This window comes from Chelon labrosus (assembly GCF_963514085.1).
Source record: "Chelon labrosus genome assembly, chromosome: 16".
NCBI classification, from domain to species: domain Eukaryota; kingdom Metazoa; phylum Chordata; class Actinopteri; order Mugiliformes; family Mugilidae; genus Chelon; species Chelon labrosus.
The window spans coordinates 26901245-26920032 of NC_140349.1; the positions used below are offsets into that span (position 1 = coordinate 26901245).

Sequence of the window (18788 nt, forward strand, 5' to 3'; positions counted from 1 at the left end):
CACTCCCACGTTCTTCAGGAGGCGCTGGATGGATGTTCCTGTGAACCCCCTGGAGCCAACCTCCACAGGACAGATGACAGTTGACCATCCCGCCTCTCGACACTCAGCTGCCAGCTCGGTGTATTTCTCTTTCTTCCTTTCATAGGCTGCCTCCATTCCTCCCTCCCAAGGGACAGTGAGCTCTGCCATGATCACTGATCGTGCTGAGGGGGACCACAGGACGATGTCTGTTCTCAGAGAAGTTGTAGCAATCTCAGGTGGGAACTTGAGCTGTCGATCAAGGTCCACTCTCAGGTTCCATTCACATCCAGGTGTTAGAAGAGAAAGAGATCTTTTTTCCCTCTGGGCGATGTTCTGAGCTGTTCCTGTTCCTTGTCCAACAAAATGGATCAGTGTCTGTGGTGTTGACGGATGGTCTTTGGTGTCCTCCAGCCTCGTTACAGGTGGCGTCACGACGCAGGACCTGGTCGTGACGCCACCTGTAACGACCCTGGGCCAGAGCTGTCTTGCAGCTGGACAGGATGTGTTGCAGGGTAGGGTTTAGGGCACTGCAGAATTGGCAGTTTTCCTCAGAGCCGTACCACCGTCACAGGTTGCTGGGACTGGGGAGGGTGTCATAGGTGGCCCGAATGAGGAAGCTTAACCTTGTTTGAGGCATCTTCCACATGTCGGTCCATTTGATGGTCCTGTTGACGACTCCTTCCCAGGTTGTCCACCTTCCTCGCTGCCGCTGGCTGAGTGCACAGATCTTATACTGCTCCTCCTCTGTCCTGAGCACCTCTGCAACTACTAGGTCTTTCCTCACCTTTCGTGTGGCTTTCGACCACAACTTGGGAGCAGTTCAGACTTCAGACTAGTCTAATGCAGTTCCTTTAATCTTGATCTCACTTTCAAGTCTCTGTAGTAAAATATTATGATCAATAGTGTCAAATGCAGCACTAAGATCTAGCAGAACAACAAGTCCACTGTCTGAAGCCATGAGGAGATCGTTGGTAACTTTAATGAGCTCTAAAACCTGACTGAAACTCTCAACCAGACCATTCCTGTTTAAATGGTCACCCAACTGATTAGCAGCAACTTTTTCTAGAATTTTAGAAACAGGCTGGAAATTGGTCTATAGCTGGCTAAAACATCTGGATCTAGTGGCTTTCTTAAGTAAGGGTTTAATTACAGCAATCTTAAAAGACTGAGGCACATATCCTGTTAATAAAAATAAATGTATCTGTGTTATAACACATACATTACTTAACATATGTAGTGTAAGATATTCTTCTAGGTGATACAGACAGGCTGCACTGGATGTTCAGCATGACAGCATGACATGACGAACTAGATTAACAGGACTTCTCATCCGTGCAGAGAACACTCTGAGAGTTATCTCTCCATCACTGATTCCTCTTTACAGCCCAAATGTGTTAACTTTAGTATTGATGTTTTCCTGAATGAAAGATTGAATTTGTTAAACTATTGCTTGTATAGCAGCAGTGGTGGGCCGTCAGGGCCAGCAAAGCCTTCTCGGCTGGCCTAAACTTTATCAAAATCACTGATTTCAATATTTCCCCATTAATATTATTAAATTATTCCCAATAGCCTATTCTGGACCTAATCTACCTGCACCTTCACATTTAAAAAACGCAGGCAGTTGAAGCTTGAAATACATTGTAATGACGCTGTTCCTTTAAGTATTGCTGTTCTATATGTACTCCATAGGAGCTGGGTTCTGCTCAAGGTTTCTTCCTGTTAAAAGGGAGTTTTTCCTTGCCACCATCGCCTTCAGGCTTGAATTCTTCCTGTTCTATTTAACTACATCTGTTAAAAAATAGCCCAGGACTGGCCTGCCTAATGTGAGGGTGCTCAATCATGGCATTATTAATATTATGGACCATTATAGCCATAGCACTGTGGACAGATTTTCTGGCCTTATCAGTTTTGGTTGGATTTGCACCAGCCTTGCACCAGCCACCTTAATATCAAAGATAAAAACATGATTATGCCAATGGGCTGGAGGTGTCCTCCTTCATCATGATGACCAGCTTGCTGACCTCAGAGGATGATGAGGACATTCAGTGCTGTTCTTCCTCACAGGGAGGGTGAAAAGAAATAGAGGGGAAACTTTCCACTGCAGTCCACATCAGCCAAACAATGGATACACATATCCAGCATGTAGTGGTAAGAAGGTCTCCGTAGATCTATAGGTCCCATGCTGGACAAAGCTGTCATCAGTGATTCACACAGTAACTATGGGAGGAAAATAGAAGAGTATAATAAACATTTTCTGTAATGAAAAATATAAAGTATATAAATATAATAATAATAATAATAAATAATAAATATAATTAAACAATCTGAAACTTGTGTGTCATTTAATACAGTTTGTCTCATTAAGTATGGACTGAAAGCATATTTCAACAGCCAGGATTTATTCTGTCCACCGCAACACGACCCACTCCAGGCTTCAAACTACCTCTTCAGAATTTCAGTAGGTGACATCATGATGGGTTTGTCTTTTGTATATATATTTAATGCTCTACCCTACTCTATGCCATTTCATCATAACGATACTGACATTATCTGACTTAGATAAACTTTATTGATCCACAAGGGTAACTGCTTGGTCGCAGTAGCTTAGTTGCACATAAAAAAATAAATAAAAAACTCTTAAGAACCACAAGTAAAATATAGATTAAATGAAGTAAAATAAAATATAAGTAAAATCCGGTAAAATAAAATAAAAAAATGGTATAAGCAAAAATGTACAGAATAAGCATATGAACAAATGTACAAGAAATAAAAATGGAAGAATGCATATTAGAGATACTTCAAAGCACACTGACAAAATGCATTAAAAATGACTTTTGACTGTATACTATCGGAATACAACATATATCAATTTAGGAAAGTAATAATTGTTGTGCTTATTGAAAGTACAATAAAGTACCGACTAAGGGAGTAATGTACTCCTTATTAATAGATTAGTGTTGTGTCTTTGTTACACTGGCATATAGCAACAAACTGTACTACAAATGTACTCACTGATAGGTTATATTACTGCAGCCTTAGCTCCTGTTGCTTTGTCATGCTTCACTGGTTGCCTGCTTGTCTGTATCTAGGATTTGCGCCCTGTTTTTGTTCTTCTGCCCTGATTATCCTTCTCTGCCTTCATTGTTTAACGTAAATGTTCTACTCAGACATGCCTCTCTTATTTTCCTTTATGTTGATTGGCACTTTCTCGTCCCTTGCCATTGATCTCTCTGCCATTCAGTAACTGGCTGGTTACACAGTTGCTAGCCCGTTACTGTCTTTTCAATAACAACATAAAACAGTTTTTTTAAGCCTTTACAGTAATATGCAGGCAAAGGATTACCAGTTAATTAGTTAATTTACTCCGAGGTATTAGCAAGTTTTTTAATGTATATTGTACTGCATTGTACTAAATGCTACTGGTATGTAGCATTTAGTATACATGCAGTACATATTTTTGGATTTAGATAATTATTTTTACATCTTTTTTCTTCTAAACATTGTAACTTGATTAATTATACCTTGGCAGTCTTGCTATAAAGATACCACATTTTAGAACAGTGTATAAATGTACAATTTGAAATAGTGAAGACAAATAATACAGCTTAAAATGTACCATGTGGCTCTTTATTAACAAAATACAAGCTTTTAAAATTAACCTTTTTTAAAAAAAATGACAAATTAAAGCCTGAAGATTTAGGGAAAAACTAAAATATCAGCCATTTAAGAAGGAAAAGAAAATATGAAAAATGGAAAATTAAAATAGAACTGACATCAGTGCAAAACAAAGCTCTGGGTCCTAAATTCCAGCCATACAAACAATGCATGCAGTACTCACTGACTCTTGCACAAAACTGAACTCGAGATACAAACACAACTGACAGAGGCAATTACTGAGAAGTTGGCCACCTGGAAAACATGTTGCTGAGAGAAGGAATATGTCTGTGTGCATGTGTGTAGATGAGTGGGTTCAAAAACTTATAAAATCCTACTCAAAGTCCTTTTTTTTTTTTTTTTTTTTTGGAGACTGGAGACATGATGGTTGACAGATGTCCTGTTTTTATGGACAACATTCCCCATCAGCCTTGATGGGACTTTGCCTCGTCCAGCCTTGGTTCCTCTCTCAGGATGTATTCTGGTGAAGATCCTGAAGAAAAAATGTATGTTAGGAACAGGGGTGTAGCACCAAATTCTGGGCCCTGTACGCTCTTAATGTCAGTGGGCCCCTATCCATGCCAGTGCACGAAGCAAAATAAAAGGGGGGAATTTATTTATTTATAAATAAACAACATAAATAGGGTTTTAAGCTAAAATCAGATCATATTATATTGATGACTGGTTCTTTCATTCACCACCTGAATTGATGCATTTGCCCTACCTGTGCTCAAACACCTATAAACATTAGACTACATCTGGTTTGTGTACTAACGTTTTGATCCATGATCCGTGTCTTTGCTCATCTCTATTCTCACCCTCATCAGATGAACCGCCAGGACTGGCCACTGCTGCTCCAGCTGCGCCACTGTTTATTTCTGAAATTGGTTAATGTTGACAACTAACGTCAGCTGGGGGGTATTCCATCAAGCAGGCTAAAGGCAAAGCCAAGCTTAAATGGCCAAGTCTGGCTAATATGAGTGAGAGTTCGGTTCCATCAAAGAGGCTGAGATTAGCCCCAACTCAGTAACCATGGAAACTATGACTCCGGCTAAGCCTCAACCATGGCTCAGCCAGAACTGTGGCTCAGGTTTCCGTTCCATCAATCTGAGCCTCAACCCTGTTCCACCAAGGTGGATAATGTGAATGCCAGCCAAGTAACCATGGTAACTTATGCTGCCGGGCAAACCTGGTCTGTAGCAGGCTAAAAGTGAAGCTTAGCACCATCTATGATCAAAGAATGTCCAATAGACAGAAACAGAGACACACAACTGTCATGGAATGATAAAATAATATGTAAAACATAAAATATATAATAAAATGTATTAAAGAAATTATTTATACTAATAATTATATATTATCTATAAGTACATTAAAGAACATTATCACGAAAATAAAATATAATAAAAAATAAGACACAAATAAATTAATTAATAAAATTAAACTAATTAGCCAAAAAATATAATAAAAGGAAATTGAGGCATTGAAAATAAAAGATTGAATATGTACACCAAACCACAATTAGATGTAAATGTGTAAAACCACCACCAGCACCAAGGGTCTTCCAGGACAGGACCAACCCGTTGACCCACACAGATGCGTACCTGTGGGAGAGGTACCGGTTCAGCAGGCAAAGCATTGTGTATTTATGCAGTTTGCTTGAACCACACATTATGAGGGTCACTCGCCGCAGCCAGTCTCTGACCACTGTGCAGTCAGTCTGTATGGCACTGCGGCTCTTTGCCAGTGGTACATTTCTCTACAGTGTTGGTAATGCTGAGAAGTTAAGCAAGGCAACTGTTTGCAGAGAGGTATCAATTATATGTCCTCTATTCATTTGTGATTATTTCCAGCATCGCCACATATTATGCAAAGGAGTTGAGATGATCACATGGGGGTGTCCATGATGTCAAAAATTTCATAGGCCATGACTAATTGGAAACAGAGACAGATGGCAATGAAGTAATATATTTATTTGAATAAAGTAATTTCCATAGTTATCTTTCATATTTATACATTAAACATGACACAGAGCAAACACATTACAGGTAAGAGCAGTCTACCTGGCCCTGAAGCTGTTCCTTAATATCTACATCACCTTCCCTGGCCATCATGACCCACAGCGGATCAAGGAGACATTCTATGCAATTGCAGGTTTGTGACAGTCATGTAAAATACTTTGATTAAATGTAGCCTATCATTATCAAAAATGTAGGCAAGGCAACTTTATATAGCACATTTTAGCACAAGGTGATTCAAAGTGCTTTACATAAAATAAAATGAAAATACAACAATTCAACATATAGCATCTGGGACAAAATACAGAAGTAGCACAAATACAGCATGTAAAAATGACAGGCTTAAATGAAAATGATATAAATTCTATACAATTAAACAGAGCAATTGGCCATGTAGGAAATAAATTAAAGCTATCCCATCGATTTGCATAACAATCAGTTGATAAATGTGATGAATATCACTTTCTAACATTACTACGAGGGCTGCCAAATGATAAAATAAGGAGAATTTCACATAAATTGCAGTGAAACAATAATGCTATTTTAATTATGTTCATATGACCTGCCTATGATTCCTCTTACATTTTCAAACTGTCATGTAACATCATCAGTTTGTATCATAAGATTCCACATGTACACTTTAGTCAGATATGTGTATCTATGACAGATGTATGTTTATCTTGCTGTTCTCTTCTCTTCTCTCTTTGCTGTTCTCTTCTCTCTTTCTTCTGTCTGTACCCGGCTGGCCTTAGGCAGATGGGTCCCTCCATATGAGCTGGGTTCTGCTTGAGGTTTCTTCCTGTTAAAAGGGAGTTTTTCCTTGCCACCGTTGCCTTCAGGCTTGCTCTGGGGGTTTCAGGCCGGGTTTTTGTAAAGCGTCTTGAGACGATTTGTATTGTTATTGACGCTATATAAATAAAATTGAATTGAATTGAATTGAATATGAATGTTACTTATTAGGGCTGTCTTTTTGTTCTTTGGGGACTTTCCTTTTAATTTTAGGGATTTGGTTGCATTAATAAGTCCACATAATTGATTAGTTTAAAACAAAAACCATCAAGAAATCAATTGGTAGATTATTGTCCACATATATTTTGTCCCTTTGATGGGGGATTTATATAACATGATGATGCTGAAATACTTAATTTTCTTTGTCACTTACGCATTCAGCCTGTCGGCAATATTCTGCCACGCCACATCCCTCGCTTTATTGATTGCCGCGGTATTGCCCTTCTTTCGGATTATGTGGCTGTAATCCTCATATAGCTCCATGAGGAGGGTTTGCTCCGCTGCAGAGAATATTTCTGCACGCTTTCCCTTGCTTTTCGGCACTCGACTATAATGGGCTTTTTATTTTCCCTGTGGGCGTGCACAAATTGAGACTTAACAGGTGAGGCTTGACTAAGCGTCAGGTGGAGCCAGCTGATTTCACTTGATGGAACGACTTGGAGCTAGATTGGGAAGTGGAGCTTAGTCAAGCTTCAAGCTTACACCTAAGTCTGGCAATTCTTAGCTACGTTGATGGAATACCCCCCAGAAGCAGCTGAGAATTCATCTATTAATGTCACCGCATTTTCAACCTGATGTTTGTCCTTTAAGAATAATGCTGTATCATCAGCTAGTTGGGTCAGTCTGACTTCCTTACCAAAAATAGACAAACCTTCAATTACCGGGTTAGATATGTAATGAGAGTAATTCGACAACAATCAGAAACAAAAAAAGGCGAAATCGGACAACCTTGACGGACGGATCTCAGGACTGGAAATCTTTGGGTAGTGTTAGGATATATATATATAGGATATATGAAGGTTAGCCTCCAGGTCATTCAGTCTGGGCTCACTGACGTACTTGTCGCCGACCGCTGTCTATAGGCGGACTAAACCATTTTGCGTCTCCAAGAGGGGGCCCCCAGAATGTCCAATATCGTCACACTGTTAAAATAATCGCCTCAGTCATTTTTTGTCAAAATTTTTTTTTTTTTTTTTTTTTTGCCGAAATCATCTCCTCATGACGCCGGCCACCTATGGTAAAATCGCCAACATCCTCAGTTGATCAGTTCATGTGATTTTACCCCTTTAAGATGATGGCCTATGGCAAGTGTGTGAGACTTGTGGTGAAGTTTTTTGTGTTTCCTGAAGAACTTGAAAAAAATGAGTTAGGCGATTATTTTAACAGGGTGACGATATGTTGGGAGGGCTGTGACACAAAGTTCATTCTCTCGGTTGATGTTATAAATATATTTGAAATACATTATGACACCCATTAATTGGAGGGCCCATTTAAAAAAAATAAATAAAAAAAAAATCAGGATTTTCATGGGCCCTCTCCTTACTCGGGCCCTGGGTAGTCAGGTCCCCTTTTACCCCCACTACACGCCCATGGTTATGACGCCACTGCTATAGAAACATACCAATACAGGACGTTGCATCACTGACTGAATGAAGTAATGAAGGCCATTACTAAAGCAAGAAACACACTTAGGACAATTCAAAAAGTCGCTGTACCTGAAAGTTTCCCCGGCTGGGTCAGGCTAGCTAGCTCCAGGACTGGGCAGCCTTTCCTCACAATATCCACCTTTTCCTGGAAAGTCTGGCGTGAAAATGTCTTTCTAAGAAAATCTCCAACCAAATCGATAGCCTCTCCTCCTTTGACAGGATTATACTGTTGATATTTCAATGTAAATTTACTGCAATTTCTAACAGTCTGTGCCATAACACATACACACATCAACACCCTTATAGTACAATCCAAAACTTTTTAATCACCATATACTATGATGCTGCTTCAAATTCTGACAAGTTCAGTAAATGGGAAATCAGTGCCTTTAAGTATCTTAAAGTATAAAAGTATTTGTGTGTGTTTGTAAGTCTATAAAGCTATTCATGGGTTTCATCAGGTCCCTTTCCACAGGTGTTTTAATCAAGCACCATGCAGTCTGCATTCATAATCTATGTGCTTGATTTTAAACACCTGTGGAAAGGGACCTGGTGAAACCCATGAATAGTAAATTGAATTTGTGTCATTTATTAACACAACAGCAAAAGATGGCCCTACTGAGGAATAACGTCACCCTGCGCACAAAACGTAAGACATTTTCTTAATTACAGTTAAATATATTCATTCTCCACTCTGTCTCAACTTCCCTTCAAACTTCTTCCTTTATCAGCTCCAGGAATGCATGTCCAGCGTCCAACTTCAGCCATCTACCCTTCCAATAGCTTTCGTCAGTCTCTGCTGGGATCCCGCCGTGTTCGCTCCAGCCTATCCCTGTCCAAGAGTGTCTCTACCAACAACATTGCAGGGTGAATGTCACTTTCACTGGCCACCAAGAGCAATACACTACTGTACAGTATCTCACCTGTTTATGTTTGCAGTATATGTTGGATATAAACCACAAATAATACAACTTACAGTTCATACTTAAAAATGAGAAGGGAGTGTGACTGAGCACTCTCCTACTTCTTTCCTCTGGTCCTTCTCCTGTCCTCATAAGCCAAATTCAAGCCAACTGTGGAAGTCACCAGCAAATATGGCATATACCAAAAAGATGTTTTGTCCCCGCTGCTGTTCTGCATAGATCTAAACCTCCCACAGGAATGACATCAGAATGTCATTAGGACTGGATTAGTGTGTGACAAGAGAAGTAAATAACATTGACCATCTTGTGACAATGCAATGTTCTGCTGGGAAATGTTTGGACCTGGCATTCGTGTGGATGTTACTTAGACATGTACCACGTACCTAAACCAGACACCCCCACCCCAAGCAGTGACACTCCTTGATGGCAGCAGCCATCCCCAGCAGGATGCAGCCTGACACAGGCACACACATAAAAACTGTTTTTGAACAACTAAAAAAAACATGAAAAACAGCACAAGGTGTTGACCTGGCCTCCAAATTCACTAGATTTCATATTGATCAAGTACCTGTGGAATGTACAGGAACAAAACTGAACCACAGAGGCCCCTCCCCTCAACCTATAGGACCCAAAGACCCCCACTAACAACATTCTATTGTCAGACACCACAGGACAACCTCAGAAGTCCCATGTCCATTCTCTGATGAGTCAGAACTGTTTTGGAGGCACAAGGGAGACCCACACAATATAGGAAGGTGGTCATAATGTTATCCCTGATCGGAGTATTACTACCATACAGCAATATGTTAAGAACTGTAATCCTGCAGTCTGTTATGAACAATCATTACCAATACCTTTGTACTAATGTGTGTTGCAGGAGTCTAAATGATGACCCTTCCCTGGGGCTCAGCAAAAGTCTCTCCCAGTCCACAGACTCCCTTAGCTTCAGGACCAGAGCTATGTCAGTGGAGTCACTCAATGATGATGGTAACATATACACTATAACTAATAGTAAAATGGCTGGGGGAATTTGCATACATAAAAAAAGTGAGTTGCTGTTTCTCCTGGTGCAAATAGTGAGTAAAAAAAGTAAAAAGTCAGTATTATAGGTAACTTGACATCAGACTTTTGGTATTTTTGGGCCATCTATTAATTGTAACAGGCTTAACATGTTTGTACAGGTGGACATATTTTGGGATGGGTCCGGGTAGAAACACAAAAAGAGAGAGAAGATAAGAGCGGAGCAGAGCAGGAGGAACAAGATGAATTCATACATACATTGGGAGTATATAAATGGCATAAAAACATAATACAAACAAGAGTTTTTGTTTTGTGTCCTTGTGTTTTGTAAAGTGTCCTTGTGTGTCTTGAAAGCCGCTTATAAATTAAATGTATTATTATTATTATTATTAAGAGCAAAAGATAAAGGAATGTCTAGATCTAGCATTCAGTAATTATAGAAATGCTTATCATTCATAAATTTACTGTTAGAGGAATAAATACTGAATCAAAAGAATATAATTTGAAATTATCCTCCTTATATACCAGACCCTAAAAGCCTAGCTCCATTATATCTCGAAGACCTCATTGTATTGTATTATCCCAATAGATCACTTCGATCTCAAAGTGCAGGCTTACTTGTGGTTCCTAGAGTCTGTAAAAGTAGAATATAGGTAGAAACATCACATATCCGGCCCCTCTCCTGTGAAACCAGCTCCCAGACTGGGTTTGGGGTTTGTCTTATCTAGTTTCTTCTGTATTACCACTCTTGTACTTGTGCGCTACTACTGTATAGCATCTTAATAGCTGTGTGGCTCTCAGTCCATCTATTGATGCCGTTTAAATAACATTTAATTTAACTGAGTTCAATGGGGAGAGAGTTTGATGAAATTGTGAGATGGGAGGTGACTAGTTTTAAAAATCTGTAGGGTTTGCTACACTTTTTAAATGTCTCGTTAGGGCACCTCCTCCTTTTATCATAGGAAGAACACGATTTAACGTATACTTTATATTACTTAATTTAATCATTCCATCACTCATCATGGCTCCTTAGCAATGTTTTTCCTATGCAGCAGCATTGAACATTACAACATGACAAGATGATCTGAATGACAAAATCAAAATAGCTCAAAAGCATCAGTGAATTAATAACATCAGGTTCTTCAGGATATTTTGCTAATGAAGAAAAGGTTGGGGTTTCTAAAATAACAATTTCAATAGTTATAGCTACTACTCATATAAGAACATATACACACTTTAATTTTCACAATGGTTTAAAAAGAAAGAAAATGTTTTCAAGAATTGCTGGCTTAGTTGACTTTTTGGCTTAGTTAACGTCCTCAGCATTCAAAGAGGCCCCTTAAGGACCCCTTAGCGTGGGTCTGTCCAGCATCTGGACCTGGCATTTTTATGGCTAAAAGGGGTAAAGGTTGGTTCTTCAGCAGGGCAATCTCTTAAATTGACTTTCCAGAGAGGGGGAGAGATAGCGAGGACAACAGGATCCCCTACATATCAGTCTATAACTCTGCTCACTTAAAGTTACATTTTACATTTCACCAATCCCTATACCCCTACTAAATCATCAACATGGTATTGGCCTACTGAAGTAGTACTTCTGATGGAGGTCCAATGCTTTAGTGTTCTTTCAATGACAAGAATGATATGTATTTCATATTCTCACAATTGCAAAAGGATATGATTACTTTTAAGTTAGTTTTTAATCTTGATCTTCTGATTTTTATCTTTATAACTAGTTATTTAACAAAGAGAAAAATCAAGTAGTCTGTTCCAACCTTAGTGAGTATTAATAAAAAAGACTGTCTTTAATACTTTATGCTGGTGTTTTTCTCTTCCTTAGGAGACATGTACTTTACTTCAGTATTGGAAGAGATGGAGCTTGAGGCCCAGGACTTCAAGGCTGACTCATGGAGCATAGCTGTGGACAACAGTTACTTGCACACACACTGCAAAAATGTCATTAAGCGGCAAGAGATCATCTATGGTGAAGAAAACATTACACAGCAGTAGTTTTTTGGCTTTAATTGCTCTACATATTACAACCAGTTGCTATTGCTGATGCTTACTGTCAGCTTACTAACATCAGAGTTTCAGCCATATCCGATGTCCTCACTGAGTTCAGTGAATGCAGACTAAGATAGAATTGAAAGCTCTGGTTCCTCTCATTACATTTATTATATAACTGCTTATCACTGTTAATGACTGAAAAGCGTGATGTGTCTGTGTCTTCCATAGAGCTGATTCAAACAGAGCTACACCATGTGCGCACATTGCACATCATGGAAAGAGTGTTCCGGCAAGGCATGCTGGAGGAGCTCCAATTTGAGCTCAGTATTGTGCATACCATGTTTCCTTGCCTGGACCAGCTGATCAGGTTACATTCCCATTTTCTGGAACAACTTATTCTGCGGCGCAACAACAGCTTGCAGTCTGGATCCAGCTGTAATTACATCATTCATAAGTTGGGGGACATATTACTACAGCAGGTGACTACTCATATTTTTTTAATGTCTATTTTTTATATGAGGACTTCTATGACTTTACAATCAACTATTGTGTTTTTGATTTATTCAATTCAGTTATTATCAGGTCTGAAGTTGGATATTTCTTTTCCACGAACAAAGGTCTTTCTTTCCATACATGCAAGAAATCTTTATCACTCATATTCTCACGAATAACTTGTTTGTATCTTCTTCTGCCAGTTCTCAGGCCAGTGCGCAGACGACTTGCAGAAGACTTATGCTGAGTTCTGTAGCTGCCACTTGAAGGCTATAAAATTATACAAGGAACTGCTGGCCAAAGACAAGCGGTTCCAGTTCTTCATAAAGGTGAGGGACACTATACAATTCAATACTGAGTTCATTGTACAGGAGAATACGTGAGTTTATGAAAGACAAAATATTATTTTCACCTTGCACCTTGCAAAACTGTAGTCACAAAATGAGAAATATTTTGATTGAATAGTGCCAAAGGAAATAAGATGGGATTACTAGATGTTGGTGATTTAAGGTGACACTTTGATGTGGGATTGCAAGCTTTTTAAAATGAATTCTCTCATTTTTGCCCATTCTTGATCTTCTTGTTGTTTCTTTCACTGTTTTTTTTTTTTTTTTTTTTTTTTTTTTAAATCTGATTTCTGCAAAAGTTTTCCATTCACCCTTTCCTCAGTCGTTACAAACTCATCTTTAGATCTTGGATAAGGAATGTTGCAGTCTTAAGGACTGTGTCCAGCTGTGTGTCTACTGATCTGGTAGGAAGTCTCTGACTGTTGTGTTTTTGATTTCACATAAAAGAGTGCTTTCTCCATCCTTAACTGTAAGACAGGGAAGTCACCCTTCTCCTTACTTGGAGCTGCTTATTGCCAAGGACCACACTAGGAATCTCTGCGGTCAATTTCCCTGCGGGAAAGTTGTCTATCTATCTATCTATCTATCTATCTATCTATCTATCTATCTATCTACAGTATCTATCTATCTATCTGCTTTGCTTATGTAGCTTCAAGGTGTTTTGTTTTTCCTTTAAGCTCCATTGATCTTAAAAGTGTTTTCTGTTCAACTTCTCTCTTTCAATTGCATATACACTGATCAGACACAACATTGTGACCACTGTGCACCTAGGGAGCCCTGTCTTGATTCTGTAGCCAGGTAGTGACACAAAAGCTCCAAAGAGACTGGCTTTTCCCTATGATTGTCCATTTTGTATACCTCAATTATCTAGAATAACTCTGAATAATACAACCTGTTCTCTGATGACTCTGTCATGCTGTGGTTAGAGATTAGAGATGAGCAGGAATCAGAGCGCTTTATGGAGTGGTGTAGCAGCAATCAAATGCTCAACCAGTGGGTATAAAAAAATCACATCACACAATCACACAAATCACAGGACTTAGAACATTTACTTAAAAAATACAACCTTTCCAATGCCACTGAAAACCAATGTGACACATTTCATATTTTTGTCTCTGGGCAGCGGGTGAGTCGAGGACCCTTTCTCCGTTGCCATGGTGTTCAGGAATGCATGTTGCTGGTGACTCAGCGGATCTCTAAGTATCCTGTCCTTATTGAGCGAATTCTGAACAACACCACTGGTAGATCATGGCAGTCATAATGGCTATAGTACCTGCAAAATAAAATCAAGTCGAGTCATGGTTTGCACATTCAGATACTATCTCCCAACTAAATAAAACCAGGAAGAAATATAATGACACCTCAGTACATTTTATGTATACGTAAACTTTATTAAGGCATTTATCCCATTTTGGCAGCGCATTTAGTGCGTTCAAAGAACATTAACTTTTAAACTTTCAAAACCCAACTACATTTTACTAAAGTTAAAATTTACGACTGTTTACATATGAGTAGCTCTCACCAAATTCTTTTTTAAATGTGAATAGCAATTGTGCAGTGGGACATATAAAGCTTGAGGAATTGTTTTTCTATAAACAGGTTGAAAAACATATGGTTAATGGTGGTTGAATAATAATTTTTTAATAATACTGTTTCATTGGATATGGTTATGTACATCCACTATAACCCTGAATGTTGTTTTTCATTTAGATGATCAAGAAGAAGCCTTCTCTCTGGCACAGGCTCTCTCAATGGTCAAAGAGCTTCTTAGTTCAGTAGATCAAAAGGTATGAAATTTTCTGATTACTATAAGCTGAGTTCTGCTCAAGGTTTTAGCCTTGGAGTCAGAACACTTTCTGGGGAAAGCCTGGTCTGATTAGGCGAGATGGCGTCCATCCCACTTTGGCGGGTGCTGCTCTCCTCTCTAGGCATATGACTGATTTTATTAAATGGTAAATGGTAAATGGCCTTTTATATAGCGCTTTTCTACCTAATGGTACTCAAAGCGCGTCATAGACACATCTACCCATTCGCTCACACAAGCACACACACATTCACACACCAGTGCCAGTGACTGGGAGCAACTGGGGGTTCAGTGTCTTGCTCATGGACACTTCGGCATGTGGCACAATCCGGGGATCAGACCGCTAACCCTCTGGTTTGTGGACAACCGGCTCTACCTACTGAGCCACAGCCCCCTGAAACCTTGACAACCCAGAGTTCAGACCAGAAGACAGAGTTGCAGTCTTACACTTCTCTAGGACTGTCTCACACCCAGAACTTTCCAAACTCCGTTGATGTTCTGTTTGCCCCCTGATTCTTTAAATCAAAAAAATGTGGTCTTTTAAATGTCAGATCTCTCTCATCTGAATCTCTTTTACTAAATGATTTGATACCTGGTCATCAGATTGATGTAGTGTATAATGTGGCTGCAGGATGATGAATACGTTAGTTTAAACGAGCCACCCAGTCAGAGCAATTATCACATTCCTTGAAGCACAGGTAGAGGAGGAGGAGTGGCAGCAATCTTCCACTCAGTCTGATTTATCTATTAATCATAGACCTAAGCAACGCTTTCATTCATTTGAAAACCTTAGTCTTGGTCTTGCTGATCCAGACTGGAAAACACAAAAAAAAATATTCTTTTTGTTGGGTGTATCGCCCACCTGCTCCTTACTCTGAATTTTTAGCTGTTTTTATGTGATTTAGTGCTTAGAACAGATCAAGTCATTATAGTAAGTGACTTTAACATCCATGTTGACATTATCTGTGACCACCTTAGCTCTTCATTTATTATTAGAGTCAGTTGGCTTGTCTCAAAATGTAACCAGATCAACTCACTGTTTTAATCACACCTTAGATCTTGTTCTAACATAAGGCATAGAAACAGGATTTACTCATAACACTCTTGTCCAATCATTTCCTCAAAACATTTAAATCAACAATAATGGATTACACAGAAATTGGAAAGACATTTCATTACAGTAGACGCTTATCTGATGATGTTGTACCTAGATATAAGGAGTTAATTCCTTCATTAATTACTGGTATAATTGTTGCACAGAATTTGGCATTCCACTAATTCTTAAGAAGCTTACATAGCCTGGAAAGATAGTTTAACAACTTACAAAAAAGCTCTGCATAATATTAGAACCACATACTGTATTATTCATCATTAATAGAAGAAAACAACAACAGCTTTTCAGCACTGTAACAAGGCTGACAAAGAATTGAGCAATCTATTCCTTTAGCCCTCAGCAGTAATGACTTTATGAGCTTCTTTACTAATAAAATTGTAGGCATTAGAAAACAAATTCAAGGCATTCTTCCGACAGCTGTCAAAGATCTAAGTACAGTGGCATTAGAAACTTCTGTAAGACGTAATCAATATCTGGAACACGTCTCCCCAATAGATCTTTCTCAACTCACGTCGACATTTACAGCATCTAAACCAGCATCTTGTCTTCTACACCCCACCCCCCACCCAATGAGTTTGTTCAAGGAGCCTTTTTCATTAATTAACATCTCCAGTGATAAATTAATTATTGATTGATTAATCCAGATAAATTTATCATTGTTAACAGGATATGTGCCTGGTCTAAAGATTGCTGTAATTAAACCTTTACTTAAAAAAAAAAACTACTCAAGAACCAAATGGTGTGAACCATTTAAACAGGAGTGGTTTGTTTGAAAAGTTTCTGTCAGGCTTTTGTTCATAGTACAGAAACAGCTCTGGTTAAAGTTACCAACGATCTCGCCATGGCTTCAGACAATGGATTTGTCTCTATAATTGTCCTGCTTGATCTTAGTGCTGCATTTGACACTATTGATTGCAATATTTTACTACAGAGACTTCAAGATGTGATCAAGATTTAAGGTACCACGTTACACTGGTTTGAATTCTATCTGTCGGACAGATTCCAATTTGTCCATCGCAACAATGATTCTTCTATTTATACAAAAATAAGTTATGGAGTTCCTCAGGGTTCTGTGCTAGGACCAATACTCTTCACATTATACATGCTTCCCTTTGGCAATATTATTAGAAAACACAGCATAAACTTCTATTGCTATGCAGAGGATATCCAGCTATATATCAACCAAGATGGCACCGGACATACCGGCAGCTAGTTACAGTAGCTCCTTATCTTATATTTATCTATGAAACCAGATGAAAGAAAACGGCTGGGTTTTGTAAAGTGTTTTGAGACAATTTGTATTGTTATTGACGGCATATAAATAAAACTGAACTGAATTTGGCAGATGGAGGAACTGAAGAAAACACAGCGACTGCAAGAGATCCAGGCCAAACTGGACCCACGAGCTAAGGCCAGAGTAAGTGATGGGCGACTCTTTAAGCCTGGAGAGTTGCTCCGCAGGAGACTCATCCATGATGGGATCCTGTTCTGGAAAACCCCAGGATCCCGACTTAAAGGTACATAACACTGTTAACTTTTGTATCTGTCAACATACAGGGTTGAGTGTGTTTGTGTGTGCAGGGCGGGGGGGGCCTCATCCACATGTACGAAAACGATCTTTTCCCCCTCCGTTTTCCCTGGCATCGTTTCAAGAATATCTGCGTCCACACGGATCCGTTTCAACACGACTGAAAACGCTACTTCATATTCCAGGCCTATAGGTGGCGCCGTTTCAGTTTCAGAAATTCACCAAAAACGGAGAGGAAGAGGCGGAGCATGCGCATAAAGCTTGAGCGCTGTTTACAAATCGGCTTTAGAAGAAACCAAACTCAAGGAGAAATGATATTTTGCCCTGGTAACCCTAATAGGCTCAATATCTTCTCCAGCAAGAACACGAGCATTTAGTCCGCCATTGTTGTTGATGTTGTTATGAGACGTCTCGCGGGATATAAGAGGTGGAAGGCTGCTCGAGGGGTGTGGCGATAACATCATCGAAACGCACTTCTCCATTTTCGCTGTCCACACGAAATCGGAGAAGTGCGTTTCTGTTGGTTGTAGTTCTGATGTTAGATCCCCTGAAGGTATTAGGGATCTAACATAATGCCTCAATTGTAGGTATCTAAAGAAGTTATTAGATGGCAAAAGGGCCAGAAACGATGCATCTGGCCCTCTTCTGGACTCAGGCAGCATACACAGAGTCCAGATCTGGTAGACGACAGCCCACAATCCCCTGCGCTGTCCAACAAGCCGAGAGCCCCGAGCTGCTGCGCGCACCCGAGCCACCATCTTGGTGAACTATAGCAAATATATCCTATTGGATAATTACTGCATGGGCGATTATCTTTCAGCTGGCAACAAGTTATTTTACCCCAACTGATGCAATTAGTAGCTTGTCATTAAACAACCATCTAAGGAGATTGCAGAAACTATTAAAACTGGGTTAACAACTGTCCAGGCAGAAATGTGATTGGAAAAAAATCCTGAGTGACATTTGGTGAAATCAAATCAACAGTAGAACTCAGGGCTGTGTTTAATAGTGAAAGTAAGAGCATTTCCACATGTACAAAGTGAAGGGAACTCAAGGGATTGGGACTGAACAGCTGTGTAGCCTCAAGAAAACCACTAATCAGTGAGTCTCATTGGAAAAAAAGGCTTCAGTTTGCTATGGAACATAAAGATTGGACTCTGGAGCAATGGAAGAAGGTCATGTGGTCTTATGAGTCCAGATTTACCCTGTTCCAGAGTGATGGGGGCATCAGGGTAAGAAGAGAGGCAGATGAAGTGATGCACCCATCATGCCTAGTGTCTACTGTACAAGCCTGTGGGGGCAGTGCTATGATCTGGGGTTGCTGCAGTTGGTCAGGTCTAGGTTCAGCAACATTATGCTCAAAGAATGAGGTCAGCTGACTACCTGAATATACTGAATGACCACCTTATTCCATCAATGGATATTTTT

At 39.5% G+C, this 18788-nt stretch overlaps 1 protein-coding gene across 1 annotated transcript in view; it reads left to right on the top strand.

Moving 5' to 3' along the window:
- The window catches only part of LOC311501643 (rho guanine nucleotide exchange factor 2-like), a 77446-nt gene that overhangs the window by 18998 nt on the left and 39660 nt on the right, over positions 1-18788 (top strand). The window contains exons 4-12 of the mRNA XM_084563596.1: positions 8732-8777; positions 8860-8995; positions 9929-10038; positions 11909-12052; positions 12304-12554; positions 12771-12896; positions 14038-14155; positions 14625-14701; positions 17178-17349. Of these exons, the coding sequence (XP_084419722.1) occupies positions 8732-8777; positions 8860-8995; positions 9929-10038; positions 11909-12052; positions 12304-12554; positions 12771-12896; positions 14038-14155; positions 14625-14701; positions 17178-17349 (1180 nt within the window). The remainder of the gene's footprint in view (positions 1-8731; positions 8778-8859; positions 8996-9928; positions 10039-11908; positions 12053-12303; positions 12555-12770; positions 12897-14037; positions 14156-14624; positions 14702-17177; positions 17350-18788) is intronic.